The 16,641-nt window shown below is 37.7% G+C and overlaps 1 protein-coding gene across 1 annotated transcript; it reads left to right on the top strand.

The window, feature by feature from the left end:
- The first annotated feature begins 1,158 nt into the window (after positions 1–1,158).
- C4H3orf33 (chromosome 4 C3orf33 homolog) lies at positions 1,159–12,348 on the top strand. Its single transcript, XM_072410138.1, has 4 exons — positions 1,159–1,324; positions 3,839–3,898; positions 5,708–5,926; positions 10,037–12,348. Exons 1-4 carry the CDS (start codon positions 1,247–1,249, stop codon positions 10,316–10,318), a joined length of 639 nt encoding a protein of 212 aa, XP_072266239.1. The 5' UTR covers positions 1,159–1,246; the 3' UTR covers positions 10,319–12,348.
- The last annotated feature ends 4,293 nt before the right edge of the window (positions 12,349–16,641 follow it).

The following is a 16,641-nucleotide window of genomic DNA, read 5'->3' as shown; positions in this document are numbered from 1 at the left end:
CCCCCCCCCCCAAAAAAAAACATTTAAGTTAAATTATTAATATTAAAGAGGATTTAGCGCCAACATATTACGCAGCGCTGTACATTAAATAGGGGTTGCAAATGACACAAATACAGACAGTGATACAGGAGGAGGAGAGGAACCTGCCCGGAAGAGCTTACAATCTAGGAGGTGGTGGAAGTAACACACAATAGGAAGGAGGATACGAAATGGTGGGAAGTAGTGCAGATTGAAAAACAAGAGGAAAGGTAGGCAAGTTAGAAAATATGGCTTTTGATTGCTCTTTTAAATGCACAAAAAGTTGGAGAAAGCTGGATAGGACGAGGAAGACCATTCTAGAAAGTCGGAGCAGCTCTAGAAAAGTCTTGTATCCGTGCGTGCGATGAGGTTATGAGTGAGGAAGTAAGTTGTAGGTAATCGGAGCGGAGAGAGCGGCTGGCGGAGTATTTTTCTACCAGGTCAGAAAGCTAAGTGGGACAATAACTGTGTAGGGATTTAAAGGCAAAGCACAGGAGCTTAAATTTGATTCTAAGGTGAAAAGGAAGGGTTGAGTTTCAGAAATCTGTCAGCCATCCATAGATGAGTTGTTTCTGGTATGGGTAGTTACTGAGATGCCCAGTTGTAATTTGAAAAGAATAAAATAAAACTGGGAAAACAAATCTTACGTGCTATAAATCTAGTAAACGTTGTTAGGAGATGGTTGGTTTTATTTACTGAGTATGGCTGGAGCTGCAGACATTGAGTCCTATGTCATCAAGCTGTACAAACTTAGGAGTGGCAATAGCCCAGGCTGTTTGATATCAGGCCATGCAGGCAGTAAACAATCACTGGGTTATTTCTTATCAGGGAATTATTATACATTACCAGATGGAGCATAAATCTAATAGTGTATGCCCAGCACCAGTAATATCCATTCCCCTATAATATCCATTATTATATACCAGTAATATCCATTCATATATGTCTTTACTCCTTTTACCATACATCAAGTCTGCAAAGCAGGAACAATTATTTTATTGTTATGAAATGACACTTCCATATTTCAACACCATCCCTGCAATAATGAATAGCCACCCAGCGCGCTCACACTCCGGAGCATGCGCATTACGACCCAGAGCCCACAGCGCGTCTGTTCTTCCTGGTGGACGAAGTCACGTACTGTCTGCACGCTCGTTGTCGCGGTGCTGCCCCCTTCAGGAGAAGCAGAAAAAAGCAGTCTCCATAACCAGACGGTTTTCTTGAGAACATGGCTCCGGGTGACCCGGCGGATAATTTGATCTCTAAGCTGTCCCAGCTGGCTGATTCGCATTTATATTTAGTGCGGGTATGGATTGTGTCAGTCATGTCATACGTACGTCACATTTGTATGGTACACAGCCCAATACAATACCTGTATATAGGGGGGGCTGGGATGTACAGGGTGTGACATAGTAATGGTAATAAACCTGTTACCCTTATTATACTGATTCATGTTTACTAATATTTATTATGTGTGATCACATGGCTGTGCTCATTCCTTTATATATATATATATATATATATATATATATATATATATATATATATATATATATATAAACATACACAATGCAGCAAATAGATATAATGCATTCAGATGCAGCAATGCATGTCCGGTGATAATGCAATGTATCTGTATGGGCCCGGGGGTGACAGCTCAGCATTGCTGATATTTGTTCCTCTAAACAGCCCGCAGTGTACAGGTAGTCCCCGGGTTACATACGAGATAGGGACTGTAGATTTGTTCTTAAGTTGAATTTGTATGTAAGTCAGAACAGGCACATTATTTTATTAAATGCAATTAGGACAGATGTTTGTCTCAACATATTATTAGACAGTGTGGTGTCAGTTACTGTATAAAATCCTCACTGAGAGCTAATCACAAACAAAAACTTTATGGAGCCTAGACATTCATTTAACTTTTTGTGCTTTGATATGCAAAACGAAACAGCTGAAGTGTTTGTCTTGGTCATTAAAGAGTTACAAAAACTTGTAGAAGAGCTCAGTCTCAGCTGTGTCAGATGTCCTTAACTCAGGGACTGCCTGTACATAGGATAACCCCGGGCATTACTGGAGGGCACAGCGGATGTGCAGGGTCCATCTATAACCTTTATTCTCTTGTAGTAAATACAGCGAACAGGTTAGATCAGTGTACATCACTACACATAGAGGATGGATTTGTAGTGACTTTTGGGAGAATACCCAATTCACCCTTTTGTGCCTTTTGCAGCTTGTATCAATGTCAATTGAAGGGATCGGGGGCCTAGGCTACTACTGTGCCTATGGCACTATTCTGCTTTAAAGCAAAACTATCACTTAAAATAAAATGACCACTTACAGGTGGAAAGCCATCCATCCCTCTGTATATCTAGTCCAGTAGGTCCCACACTGTCCCGTCTTCCCTCTGTGTTCTGGCACAGGGTGGACACCGGGCACCGCCATCTTTTCCCTTTACTCCCTGGTTTTTCTTCATATGTCACCTAATTTCACTCCGAGAATTGGGTGACAAGCCTTCCGGAATATGTAAAAAAAAGTGCTTTTCTCACTGTGCATTCGCAACAAAATCCTTCAAAATTCATTTGAATCCAACAAACATAATTTAGTTGAAAATGTCCAAAATTTCTGCACACTGAAAACTCCTTTTAAAACTTTCTCTACCAAAAAAGGCAACAGGGCGTCTGCAAAAGAAATCTGCACTGCATTCCTAATACGTGTGTATAAGGGATGGTTTCACATCAGTGAGGCAATCACTTTGCACACATTTGGGTAGTACCGCCCCCCATTGGCTGAGGCCAAGGCCCACTGGTACCCCACCAACTAGCCTTGTGGCACAGATAGAAGTCTTAGCCAAAAGCTAAACATAAAACATTTATTTCCATTATATATAAAGGATATAATATTAAAAATGTCACACTTTAAGTCCCTCCTATAGTAGCAATTGGATCAATATGTCTAGCTGTCTGGGAAACTCCTATGGTGTAATAATATTACCCCGTGATAAACACAAAAACGTGAAATTCAATATATAAAGAAATAGAAAGCTGTTAGATGAACGAACTCCTACTCCGCAGTTACGTCATCCAGGCCAATTAAGATGGCCAAAGATCGTCTCTAGGAGGAAGAGGAGACACAAGATGGCAGCACCCTGCAATGGAACACATATAGGTAAGTTTTGTGGGTTTAGTTCTAATTAATGACAGAAAAATAAAATATTAGTGTAGGTGATGTAAAACACAAAATAAGTTGTAATATGGCAGTGATTGCCGCTTGCTACTCCCGACCTCATACTGCCTGTGGTGAAGTGGTTTAGCCACTAGGTGGGGCTGTACTCTTCCTACTTTCCATTGTGCAGCCATCTATTTGTAATGGAATGAATTCATTCCTGTGTCACATGAGTTGGTGTGCTGCTTTGCAATGGCACCATATTTACATCTTCCCATGACATTACACTACTGTACATTGCTGTGCGCTGCTATTTCAAAAGCTCAACTAACGATTCTCTTTTTGGTGCATTGGCCAGCCCATTCATATGAATGAGTTGTCCAATGTATGTTGACATGTCTTAAACCATGTCAGCACGAGTTTTGAAAAGGTCACAAAAATCACACAACCTACTTTGAACCCTTTTACTTAAATCTTAAAAAGTTCTTAGAACTTCTCAAGCACTTTCTCACAGATATAAAGTATGTGCTGACAATATATAAAAAAACTTTTTTTTTAATGAATGTTGTATGTGCGCAATAAAGCCTTTAATTGGCAATATTCACATAATTGTAATGAATTATATATTTACATGTATCAATATTTCCTTTTTTGCCAGAATCTTAGCACGGGTTTGGCAGTTGCTGGAGTTTTTATATGTGCGAGAAACATAAAGCTGGTAAGTGTGTTGTTGTGACACCTGAACAAAGTCCATTACATTCATATATAGGTGTAAATCCATAGTCTTACTTACAATAATGGTTTGTTAGACTCGCTACATCAACTGATTGGCCCCTAGCAGAGCATGCTGACTGCTGTAAGGTCTTGACTCCCTTCCTCTCCTCTGTGTACTGAGAATAAATCTGTCTGGGAGGAGGGGGTACAGTGAAAAAATCTGTGGATAAAGGGCTGGGTGAACAGTTGCAAACTTGTATTGACGGGCAGGGTTCAGGAATCGGGGTGCAGAGATGAAAGCTGTGGATGGAGGAATACTAGGTGCAAAGGACGGGATGTCTGCATAGGTGAGAGCAGGTGGGATTTTTGCTAGAGGTGGGGATTTACTTGGGGAGGAGGAAAGAAATTTACTGAGAGACAGCAGAGCGCATTGGTCAAGAGTGAGACTACGTACACACGTCAGATGGTGATGAGAATCACTTCAGGGCTAGTATCGGATGAGAATCTGATGTGTGTACAGCACTGCACCAACGTTGTTCATGGATGCGTCATTATTACAGTCTAAGGTCAATTTTTTGGGGGGAAGCTAATTACCTAACATGCTTTTGGAATGTGGGAGGAAATCCACACAAACACAGGGAGAAACTGCAAACTCCATGCAGATTCGAACCTGGGACCTAGTGCTGCAAAGACCAGAGTGCTAACCCACTGAGCCACTGTGCTGCCCATATGTTTCTCCACATGCAGACTAAGCAATCCAGCTATCCAAAAGTGACAGCAGCAGGGGTTAGGAAGGACTATAATAAAGAGGTGCGTACAACAGTCAGCAAAACTGACTGTTTATCATTTACTACATGAAACTTTTTCATTGTTGTTGCTAACCATCAAAGGTTTAAAACATACCCTGGTGTGATAACATGATTGTACTAAACAGGTGCTTTACCAGATGCTGTTTATTAATGTCACAACCTCTCTGTCTTCAGCATATTAAACTGGTGCTCAGAAAGACACCCGCAGAGCCATCTCTGCTCAGAAATAATTAGATGCTTACATGTGTGATTAACCATTCTGTTACTGCTCGGTGTTAATGTATTTCATAGGTGAACTTAGAAATGACTCACTTCAGTGTTAATTTGGATTATTAGAGACAACAACATAATTGCTGTAATCTAAAAAAAGGTTTGGTCTCTTTTTCTATTAGTTTAAAATTACAGGTTTTAGGCATATATAAATCTCTTATCTGATTGGTCACCATATGTGATCATGGTGTGATTGCTACATTCATGGGATACTTTTATAATTTTTAAGCCTAAGACTAAACATCTTTTGGATGTGCAGTTATACACATTATATGATATGCATAAATTATAGCCTACATCATAAAGTAAAATCCTAAAGTGGAACAAAATTCCCATTTTAATATGGAGGATTCAGGCAGGTGGTTTTGCAGAACTGTGGAGGCAAAGCACAGGAACTTGAATGGAGTTATGTCACCCCAGCCCAGCTTATTTGGATGCCTGTCAAGATTGTCTTTAGGAAGCAAAGAAGATAGAAGATGGAGGTGCCCTGTGATGGAACAAGAAGAGGTATGGGGTTTAGTTCTGCTGTAATGGTTGAAGTTTGTAAGAAATGTGACAAAACAAAAAAAGACTGTTTCCATATTTGATATGGACTTTATCATTTTATGTGGCTTGGGTTGTGGCATACAGTACTGGTACATAAATCATTGGTTTAAAAGCTTACAAACTTTAACAAAAAACAATAGTTACTTCCAATTCTACAGGTGGATCATCCAGTAAAACCTTAATGCCAATTGAACCTGTCACGTTCTTGTTCATCTAACTTCTACTTACTCCTTTTGATTTCTGCAGGGCACGGTCATGGCAGCCTACTGGTCAGACTTGCTGGAGTGGAATTAACTCCAAATGGCAAGCACTGGTTATTGGCTAATCTCCAGCCTTCACAGAGACTGTGGTTTCAGCTTCTGAACAGAGAAGAGTCAATGCTTGATTGTTTCATCTTTATCAACAGGGTAAGATATTTGTTTATCATTTAGGCTAAAAAATAATGTTCACTAATCCAATCTTGCATAAAAAAATATAGAAAATTGGTTGACTTACAGCTTTAGGTTTATACTTTTTTGGGCATTTGTCCTATGCTTTGAATGATTTATATCCAAACATTAAAAAAGACCAAGATAAATATCTGCATAAAGATGTATGAAAAATAAATACCAGCACCGCAGTCAGCGTTTTGCCTCCTTTGGGTCTATGGTGATAGGTAAATAGGCTTTCAGTGGCATTGAGATCATTCAGTTGTTACCGACAGGTGCATTTGACTTGCAGTTTACCACCTTTAGCATATGACATCAATCTAAGCTGCATGAACCTTCTTATGTAGTTCTAATGTGAACAAAAAGCTTGTGTCCTAAATCAGACACTATAAACACTTACTTTGATCACCATAAACACTTTCACTAGTTAACCCCTTCTGCCCTAATAAAAAAGTACACCCTTAGCAGCCTTCCCTGGTCTACAATGATCTGCTATTGATTTTCTCACTCATAAACTTTTTCCATGCAAAGCTTCAAGACTACTCACGAGCTGCCCCCCTCTCTCTGGAACTCCCTTGCATGCCCTATTAGGCTTGCTTCTACCTTCAAAGCATTAAAAAGGTCCATATTTACCTACCCATCTTCATCTGTTTCTTAGCCTTCATTTAATACCTCTTTCCTACTGTGTACCACTTTACTCCACTTCTTGTGTGGTCCTCTCAAATGTACATCTCAGTGTTTGTCATCTGCAACCCACATTTATTGTACAGCATTGTGTAATGTTGGAGCTATATCAGTAAAGCTTAAAACGAATAATAATAACCTCTTGGAGTGGGCTTGGGTAATATCAGTTAGGATGAGTTTGGTATAGATATTAGTCATACGATTTGGGGGGGGGGGGGGGGGGGGGGGTTGGTGATACGTATTTATTTGGATTGCAGAATAAATTTGTGTTATTAAAATAAAACAGGAAATCATAGTATTTATCCTGATGCTCATGTCTTAAGAAATTAGAGTACAACAAAAACATACAGTTAGGGTATTTGGCTTCCCCCAAAATTGTCCTTAGACTTTGGTAATGACATATGACTATGTTAAGGACATTAGATTGTGAGCCCCTTTGAGGGACAGCTAGTGATATGACTATGAACTTTGTACAGCACTGCATAATAGGTCAGCGCTATTTAAATACTGTGTAATAAAAATATTAGTGAGGCCATAATAAACTCCTCCTATGTTTTGTGTTTTCACATCACTGACAGGTGCATTCTATTAACACATATCACTGCAATTCTCAAGCTTGCCCAGAGATGATTGTTGTGTGATATAATTAGCAAGAGTTAGTCGGAGAAAGGATTGTTACAGTTCACCTTGGAGGAATACATGTAATAGAAAAGGCAATGTTAGATATTTGACCTAATACCGCTGTGATCCCAACATCTGATTGCAGCTGTTTGTGTATAGATTTTATCTTTGATTTATGAAAGTAGCTTGACCATATCCAGTTAAGCAACTTTCTATTAAAACAACTGGCAGAAACTAACCTAACTTTAAAAAGAAGCAGGATCTGGTATGTGTGCACTGATTCAGCCAGTAAAGAATGATGGCGCTGCATTCATTTGTCTCAATGACGTGATGATTTCCCCTAGCAGCTGGCTTCACTTGTTGCCTCTTAAGGTGTCATATAATAAATGGATAAAACCCAGAATGGCACATCTTTACAATGAATACCTCTGGCTGCAACATTCCCAATTTTATGAATTAGAAATTTCCACCAAAACTTTTGGTTGTTAATTTTTCAAATTCAGGTGACAAGACTGGATTTACAATGTCTACAATATTTGTATTAAAATAGTATGTATACAACAAGACAATGCACACAAGCATCTTTAACTTTATTTTTAGCTGATTACTTTTTTTTATTTATTTGTGAACTTTTATAGTACTGACATCTTCTAAATCACAGTTCTGCAAACTCCAAAGACATAGTCATGTGAGAGAAAGTATTTATCTTACCTAAGTACAATCAATCCCACAATGACCCCAAACTCTGCACAATCTGGATAGTTGGCAGTGGTGCAGCAGCGTCGCTGGTCTCACTAGTGAGGGAGCATATGGATAGAAAATAGCAGGAAATCTTTTAGCAATCCTGGGGCTTATGACAAACATCAAGATTTTGTGTGCAACATGACCCTAATAATAAACTAACAATAAACTTCTGTATATGTCTTTATACTAATGTGGTTGAATATGTTGTTGTCTTGTGCAAAAAGTTTTAATATAGAAATATACATCTTTTTTTTTTTGAATGAGAAAAGGTTGAAAGGGTTTTCTATTTACACAAAGCAACATAAGACACAGAGTACACAAAGCAACATAAGGTGATTATCATATCAGTGTAAGCACATAAGAAACTTGTATTTCCTGATTTTCCTAAGCAATTATAACTTGCCAATTTTTTAACTTTCTTTTTTCACCATGTGTTCAGTTAAAACAGGTCAACCAAAACTGAGTTTATGCAGGAATCCAAGTTTTCAGCTATAAATCGTGAGAAAATGTTATACTTTTTACTCAACCATTTTGTTGACTTTCTCTAAGAGGGGATAGAGGCTATTGGGGTGAGGGGTCACAGTGATCAGCCATATTACTGAAATGTGATATTTACTGTCTTGTCAACTTCTTGATCCCATGCTAATACGCACTATCCTGTGGCTCTTATGTAAACCTGTATGAACACATATCCATTAAGTTGTTTGCATTCCATTTTATTGCACGATTATGTTCTCCACTTTGCATATGCATACTCAGCAAATATTTTCTAGGTAATCTTGCACATTTAAATCAATTTGAAAGCAAATGTTCAGATTCTTTAAAAAGACAAACCATAGCATTTTTAGAACTATCTTTTACATGTACAATGATTTTACATTGAGAGATGGTTTGTCATGAGAAATTTGGTATAGTATATATAGTATAATCATATAAGGAAGAAGAAAAGTATTGTGTTGTCTTGTGGCAGAGTCTGCCACATTTACAATACATGTCTTTCTTGTATAAGGATAAACTAGTGTACACGTAGAGTATTGTGAATAAAAATACCGTTGCTCGTTAAAGAATGTTTTATCAATACACCACCAAGTACTAGAATGTTCAAAATGCAATGGCGTAGATTTACAAAATAATTTAGGCTGGTCACTTAGCAAAGAGAATCACTCTACATGGGATCCTTTATTTAGCTTAGGAATGAGGTGACTCTCTATTGGTCATCAGCCATTCAGTCACATACAACTAAAATGTATGCTTTTCCTCTACATCCCTTTAATATATTTGTGTATTCTTTACAATGTGAAAGTTTTCACCACATAAAGGGTCTGATTTATTAAAGCTCTCCAAGGCTGGAGAGGATACACTTTCATCCCTGAAGCTGATGATCCAGCAAACCTGTAAAGGATCTGGTCCAGGATTCAAATTATTTTTTAGCACATAGCAAATTCCTTTGAATGACTTTGAATAAACCCACTCCAGGTTTGCTGGATCACCCAGCTTCACTGTTGAAAGTGTATCCTCTCCAGCCTTGGGAAGCCTTAATAAATAAGGTCCAATAATTCTCCTTTATTAGTGAGCAGCCTAAACCTCTTTAATAAATCAACCTCCATATGTCTTTTTTATTGTATTGTAATAGTTCCTTCAAGTCTTCACTTTCTGTGTAAGATATTAAAATAATAAATACAGAAAATACTTTTATACCTACAGAATACATGTAGAGTATTGATTAGAAGTCTCCATGTTCTGTGACCTCTTTAGCTATTTTACTTGTTGTTTTTTTATAGAATGACAAGGTGACCAGGTGTTTTAAAGCTGTTTTACCACTTCTTTGTTTAAAAATGTCCTCAGAGCTGTGTCCTACATTTCGTTGCCTAGGACACCATAACCAGATAAGAACTAATGGATATATCACAGTATCAGAAAGCTAGAACACAATAGTTATCCTTTACTAATGTTTTAGAGCTATCAAATGGAAGTGGAACAAACACAAGAGTTATAGAATTCAGTAACATGCGATTGTTAATAATGTCTTTGGTTACGCAGGGGGGTTTCTTCAATGAATGTCTGAATGTCCTGCTGCTTAAAGAAGGACTTGGAAGAGCTGCTGATATTCCTGGCATACACCCACAGCCTGGGCACCACTGGACATTTTACAAACAACTACTAAAAGCAGAAGTCTGCGCACAGAAGTCAAAAAAGGGCATCTGGGAAGAGGAGAGCCAACTCAGCGTTTTAAAAAATAAAATATTATCTAATAGAATTTTACATAGGACAAATCAATTTATCAATTCACTGGTTACTTATTGGAAACAATTCAAGACATGAAATAAAAATGTAGGGGGTATTGTTTATATGTATATGTACAGTAATGTTTAAAGTCAAATTATTGTCCGGCATCGTTGTTCATAAAAAAAAAAAAAAAAAAGGAATCGTCTATGTTTTTTGAGCATAACAGCAAATTATCTAACCATGCTCCTGATTTCATTCCAAGGGATTATATTAGGTACCTAAGGTAGTTGGGAACACTCACACAATAGGGTGTTTCAATCAGTTATAATTTGACCCATTACAGTCATTGGACCTGGTTTATTAAAGCTGTCCAAGACTGGAGAAGATAGACTATCATGACAGAACCTGGGCGATTTGGCAAACCTGTAATGGATCTGGTCCAAGTGTAAAATATTTGCCGACTAATAGCAAATGATTTTTAAGAAATTTATTCCAGGTATACTAGACACCCAGGTTCACGCATGATAGTCTCTAGTGATCATCTCCAGTTTTGGAGAGCTTTATTAAATCAGGCTGGTTGTCTCTTGTGGATCACCCAGGTTTACTGATGAAAGTATATCTTCATAGTGTTTTTAGTGGCCCATAGTGTTTTCTTCTGCCTTCCACAGCTACATGTAGTGGCTGTAATAGGGAAGGTGAGCAAATGAAGATGGCAGGGGTTGTAGATAAGTAAACCAGCATTTCTTGGTTTCTTCTTCAGATTTAAGCTACGTACACACGTCAGATTTTTATCGCCCGATAATCGGCATCGGCCAATTATCGGGCGAAAATCTGGCGTGTGTACAGTCGGTGTCGTCCATCGTCCGGACGACCGACCTGCCGGATCCACGGACGATGGACGACAGCCGATCCTAATGAAAGGGAAGGGGAGAGCGCGCAGCAGGGTGCCGCTCCGTCGCTCTCCCCCTCCCCTCTCCATAGAGCATGAAGGGTGCTGTATGTACAGCATCGTTCATGCATCGTGCAGTCCCTTGTCGTTGGAAAGGATCGTGAAAGATCCTTTCCAACGACAAAAATTGGAAGTGTGTACGCAGCTTAAGGGGAAGATAAGATGTAGCCCTCCTCTTAGTCATTTAGCTATGTGTGTGTAACCTGATATCCTACAATTTGAATCTTCTCAGCAATAAAAACCATTCAGTTTATTTATAGCATAGAATTGAATTGGTCTTCTTAAAAACTCCCATTAATGACTTTACACCCACCATCTGCTGTCTACCAGCGGAAATAAAAAATGTTAAGCAATGTTTTACATTTACCTTAAATTAAAAAAATTAAATGATTTTTGACAGTAGTTATATCCTGCAACAACAATGATTTTAGTCTACCTAGATTACTTTATTAATATTCGGATCCTGGCCTATCGTTGTTAGATGTTAAATGTTTGGCTATTTACAACACCAGTTCTTGTTTGTTAATCCACTGCATCAAGAACACAACTCTACATCAAAATGTTGATTGTAAAACAGTTTTCCCATTGATGTCAAACATTGTTATTTTTTGTATGTTTTTTCTGACTTGTTTTCTGTTGTTTTCTTTTTATCTTGTTGTTCCTCATTTATATGTCAAAAAATAATAAAAATGCATTTAAAAAAAATAAATAAAATGTTTTTAACAATAAAGAATTTCCAGTACCTTAATAAAACAAATCTCAAGTTACTTGAAATGGTTGAAATAGTTTTATCAGTCACATAACAGCATTTATTTTAAGTTATTTAGTTTCCTACTTGCTGTCCTATGGTTTAATATAAAGGCTGTATTTTTATTACATTATTTGTAATATGAATAAATATGCTTTTCCAGTTCATTAATAATGCATTTTAATGTAGAGATGTGGTAAACATGACCTCCTGTCCATCATGTTACCCCTATTTAATGTACAGTGCTGCGTAATATGTTGGTGCTTTCTAAATCCTGTTTAAGTTTAATAATAATAAATAATAATAATAATCATGTTAGAGATAACAGCATGTCTAATGTGTTTATTTTATGTTTCATCAAACATTCAGATCACTTGGGAAATCCTTTACAATGTTCCTGGAAAGCAATAAGAGACAGCCAGATGCTGTGGGATTGTGCTTGTCATTCATTGTTTCTCTTCAGCTTCCTAGGCGTTCATTCATTGCAGAAACATCACTTGTCTAGCTGGAACAAAGAGGTGTGAATTTGTTGATCATTCAGAACATTTTTATTTATTTCATTGTTTTAGAATTAACAAAAGATAAGACTGGTTTTGATCAGAGACAGCATGCAAGAATAAATTGTTACTTTTTATTTGTGTATCAGTAAACACCAGGTCAGCCTTCAGCACTTCAGCCGTGGTTAGCCTTAGGCTGCGTACACACGTTAGATTTTTGTCTTTGGAAAGGATCTTTCACAATTCTTTCCAACCACAAAATACTAAAAGATCCATGAACCAACGCTGTATGTATGGCACCGCTTTGCTCTATAGAGAGGGGAAGAGAGAGAATCAGCAAGCTGCACCCCACTGCGCTCTCTCCCCTTCACTTGCTTTGCAGTCGTTCGCCAGGACAGATGCATCAACAAGGTCGGACGGCCGCTGTACACGCCAGATTCTCTTCCGATACTAGTCTGAGGCGAGAATTGGAAGAGAATCATCTGACTTGTGTACATAGTCTTAGGCATCATGCCAAAAATATTGTATAGCATAATATAATTTCTTATATATACCATATATTGTCACCACTGCAGCATTCCTGGTGTTATAGTTTGTCCTAGCCCCTGTAACATTTAATTGAGTTTTACCTGCATAAGGCATGACATGTAAAACAAAAATATTTATAAAGTTATTATCATTACATTTGTTAACTACATGCATGCTTTAAAGTGCACATTAAGTTTCTCTATAACTACTGCATTTTTTTATCAAAAATGGAAAATAAAATTTTCCATGGATATATACACTTTTAGGTGTTCAAAGATATCACAAGATGAGTGCAGATAGCTGTCACTGGAAAGGTCTTATGTGATTGTTTCCAAGGACAGATGAATGAACACGTACTGTACACACAGCACCATTCTGTTCGGGGGGCAGGGGTAGAACAAGCAGGAGTGGCACCCCTCTGTGCTCTCCTTCATAGGAGTTCACCATGGTTATTCTCAATCGGCTGTTCATCAACTGGCTGTGGGCGAGAATCCTCTGACCTGTGTACATAGCTTTACATTGAGGCTGGATAAGTTAATGCTGGATATTTTTTATTTCTAAGACTATACATAAGCACAATCTTCAGTTCTGAATTAAATATTTCCTAAATCTACAGCTAATAAAATAACTGATGTTCCTAACATAAAGGTTCTTTTTTGATGCATTTCTTGTTACAGAGTGACAAGTATTTGTCTCCCAGTTGTGATCCTGCATTGTCACCCTGTTACATGCTTCCCCAATTGCACATGTATGGTGCACTGTTGTTATCATTAGAAAGCCCAGCTAAAGAAAAGCCATCTATGGAGTACATGCATGTATAAAAGATGTTGTTAAAGAAGACTTCAGGTGATCAGCGGATTTAAAATATAAGAAAGGGTAAAAAATGGCAAATGATAATGACGCACTGCAAACAAATGTTTTTTATGGAAATAGAGCTTTACAGCTACCTTAATTTTCAGGTTTAATTTCATTTTCATCTGCAAGTGCTTTATAAATAAATTGTATGTAAAGACAAAACATGTATTTCAGTTTCGGATAATGTAGAGTAGGGTTAGACCACCTGTGAAGTTTTATTGCTGTCTATGTCCACACTGGGTAGATTCGCCCACTTTATTTGTTTAAGTGACTACTGTCACTAATCCGACATTTTGAGTTGTTTCGAGAGCAATTGGCAATGGATTGATTATTCGTTCTTTTTTGAAGAAGTTTCTTCTCATTTCCTTTTGCATCTTTAGCACAGGAAGTGAAAGGAAATATCCCTAGAAGTGTCCTTCTGTATAAAAAAACAACAACTTTTTGTTGGATATTCACTTTAACTGATTATAGGCACTTCTAGTGAGTCTAGCTTATAACAAGAATTATCAAAGAATTAAACATGAAAAAAGCAGACTGAGGTTGACATTGGAAGCATAGACAATTATACTTTCAAATACTTTATTTCACACGATTGTTCCTTTACTTGGAATCATATGAGTTACAGGTTTTGTGTTGTCGGCTCTTAGATTTATCTTGGAGAGCAACGTATTCGTATCATCTTATTGTTGTAGAGTTTCTATTCACTGAGTTCCAGTTTGGACTTTACAATTACTGTCAGATAAAGTTTCTGCTCAGATTAAGGCATGGCTGAGAGGCTTGGCCTAACCCTGCTGAGTCCATTGAGAAAGACAGGCTGTTCTATGGCCCCATCTCTGACTGCTAGACCTAGATCAAACATGGAAACACAAGAAGCTAGCTGCTAGCTCTCTGCATCAGGCTCATATATCACAGGTGTATAAATACCCTTTCTGTCTTCTTTATTCACCTTTTTAATGGTTTTTTGTTAGTAAATGTATCCCTCAAAAAATTAGTTTGGGACATATTTGGCAATTATCAGATACATTATTTATGGGAAGGAAGTGTTATGATATGTGTAAAAAAAAAACTGTGCAATAAAGTTTTTCACAGTAGAATAGTGTTAAGCTATGTACACACGTCAAATTTTTCTCGCCCGATAGTGGGCTTCGGGCGAATATCGGGCGAGAAAACTTTATTGTGAAAGATCCTTTCCAGTGACAAGAATTGCAAGTGTGTATGCAGCTTTAGAAGCAACCATATTGGTTATATCCTGTTCAGAGGGAGAGCTGTAAATTAGTAATAAGTATTGAGTTTCCTACTGTCAGTTTTTCCTTAAGGGAGAATATTCCTGGTTTGTTTATGTAGCAATTAGATACTTATCTCCTGCTCGCCTACATCAAATAATTACAGCTGGAATTAGAGTGTGATGCCCTTCTGGTTAGTGCAGGCTTTGAGAGAAAGTATCTATCAGTTTAACCAATCCAGGTGCTCATTGGTAAAAATAATTCTGTTCCAAGAAGTTAAAATGATTTGGCGAATCTCTATGAGTAAAAGTAAAATTTGGAATGAAAAAATTATGCTTTATGAATCAGTAGCAAATCTATGCTGGCATGGTGGAAAGGTTTAATAAAGCAAAGACAACCTCTACATTAAAAGAATTCATTTGATGGGAAGAAGTTGTGTGGTACATTCCCAACCTCCTAGATTGTAAGCTCTTCGGGGCAGGGTTCTCCCCTTTCTCCTGTGTCACTGCCTATATCTGTCTGTCATTTGCAACCCCTATTTAATGTACATCACTGCATAATATGTTGGATCTTTATAAATCCTGAATAATAATAAAGAAGTATTATTAAAATTTTTATACTGTATTTATATTGCCAATGTATTACACATGGAGTATCTGTATTTACCTAATGGCCTTTTCATTGTAGGCAGTTACACAGCTTTGACCAATTTCACTCTCCACTGGTGTTCTGCAGGAGAATGAATTTTATAGCTGGACCCCTGGGCATCCACCAGGTCCCAGGCTCCTGCCTGGTTTTCCCTGTGAATAATCTGGTTTTGCTTTAGGCATAGATATCTATACATGATAACAATGTAAAGTCTTCAAATTAGTTCCCATATATACAAATTTTTAAAAGGTTTTTAAAGTGATTGGTACACCAATAGCTGTTGCTTTTCTGACTTCTTCCGACTCCAGGATGCAGTTGTGTCCTTGTGACACCTTTAGTTGTTACACTAACATTCCCAGAGTAGACAATTTATAGCACATAGAAGTTTTCTAAGTTAGGTTTTTAATTACTTGATTACAAAGATCAGGGAGGAAACAGGAAACTAGAGTCTGTAGATTTTTATTGGCACCAAGGATGGATAATAAGTTACATATTAATTGTTAGTTTCTATTTAAAAGATAAACCTGTGGTTGTCCTGTAAGGGAAGTTTTAGGAATGCCAGTAGGCGTTAGAAGGCTGATATCACACACTGTGTATTGTAGTCCCATAGCAGTTATTGAGGCCCAAGATGCCCAAGTGTGGCTTCCTAGAAGGACACAGAGAGCAGCAGAGCCCATTCAGGCCACTCTGGTTAAATATTAACATGTGAACACTTCCCCCAGTAACAGTTTGTTGTCATTCAAAGCCCATTGTTGTGCTAATGAGTGGAGACAGCTTCACCATTGGTGGGGGGTTAGTAGTGGGAGGTAAATCTTTAGATTAGTACTTCTGCCAGACTTTGAACAGACAAATAAAAGAGATCCTGGAGAACTGCAAGACCTGGCTGTGGATTCATAAGATGGCATTTGCTTTAGGAAGCTGTTACCATTTCTTTACATTTATTTATACAAATTTTTTAAATAATATAAAGC

Source organism: Pyxicephalus adspersus, chromosome 4, assembly GCF_032062135.1.
Source record: "Pyxicephalus adspersus chromosome 4, UCB_Pads_2.0, whole genome shotgun sequence".
In the NCBI taxonomy this organism is placed as follows: domain Eukaryota; kingdom Metazoa; phylum Chordata; class Amphibia; order Anura; family Pyxicephalidae; genus Pyxicephalus; species Pyxicephalus adspersus.
This window is presented reverse-complemented; position numbering and strand designations above follow the sequence as displayed.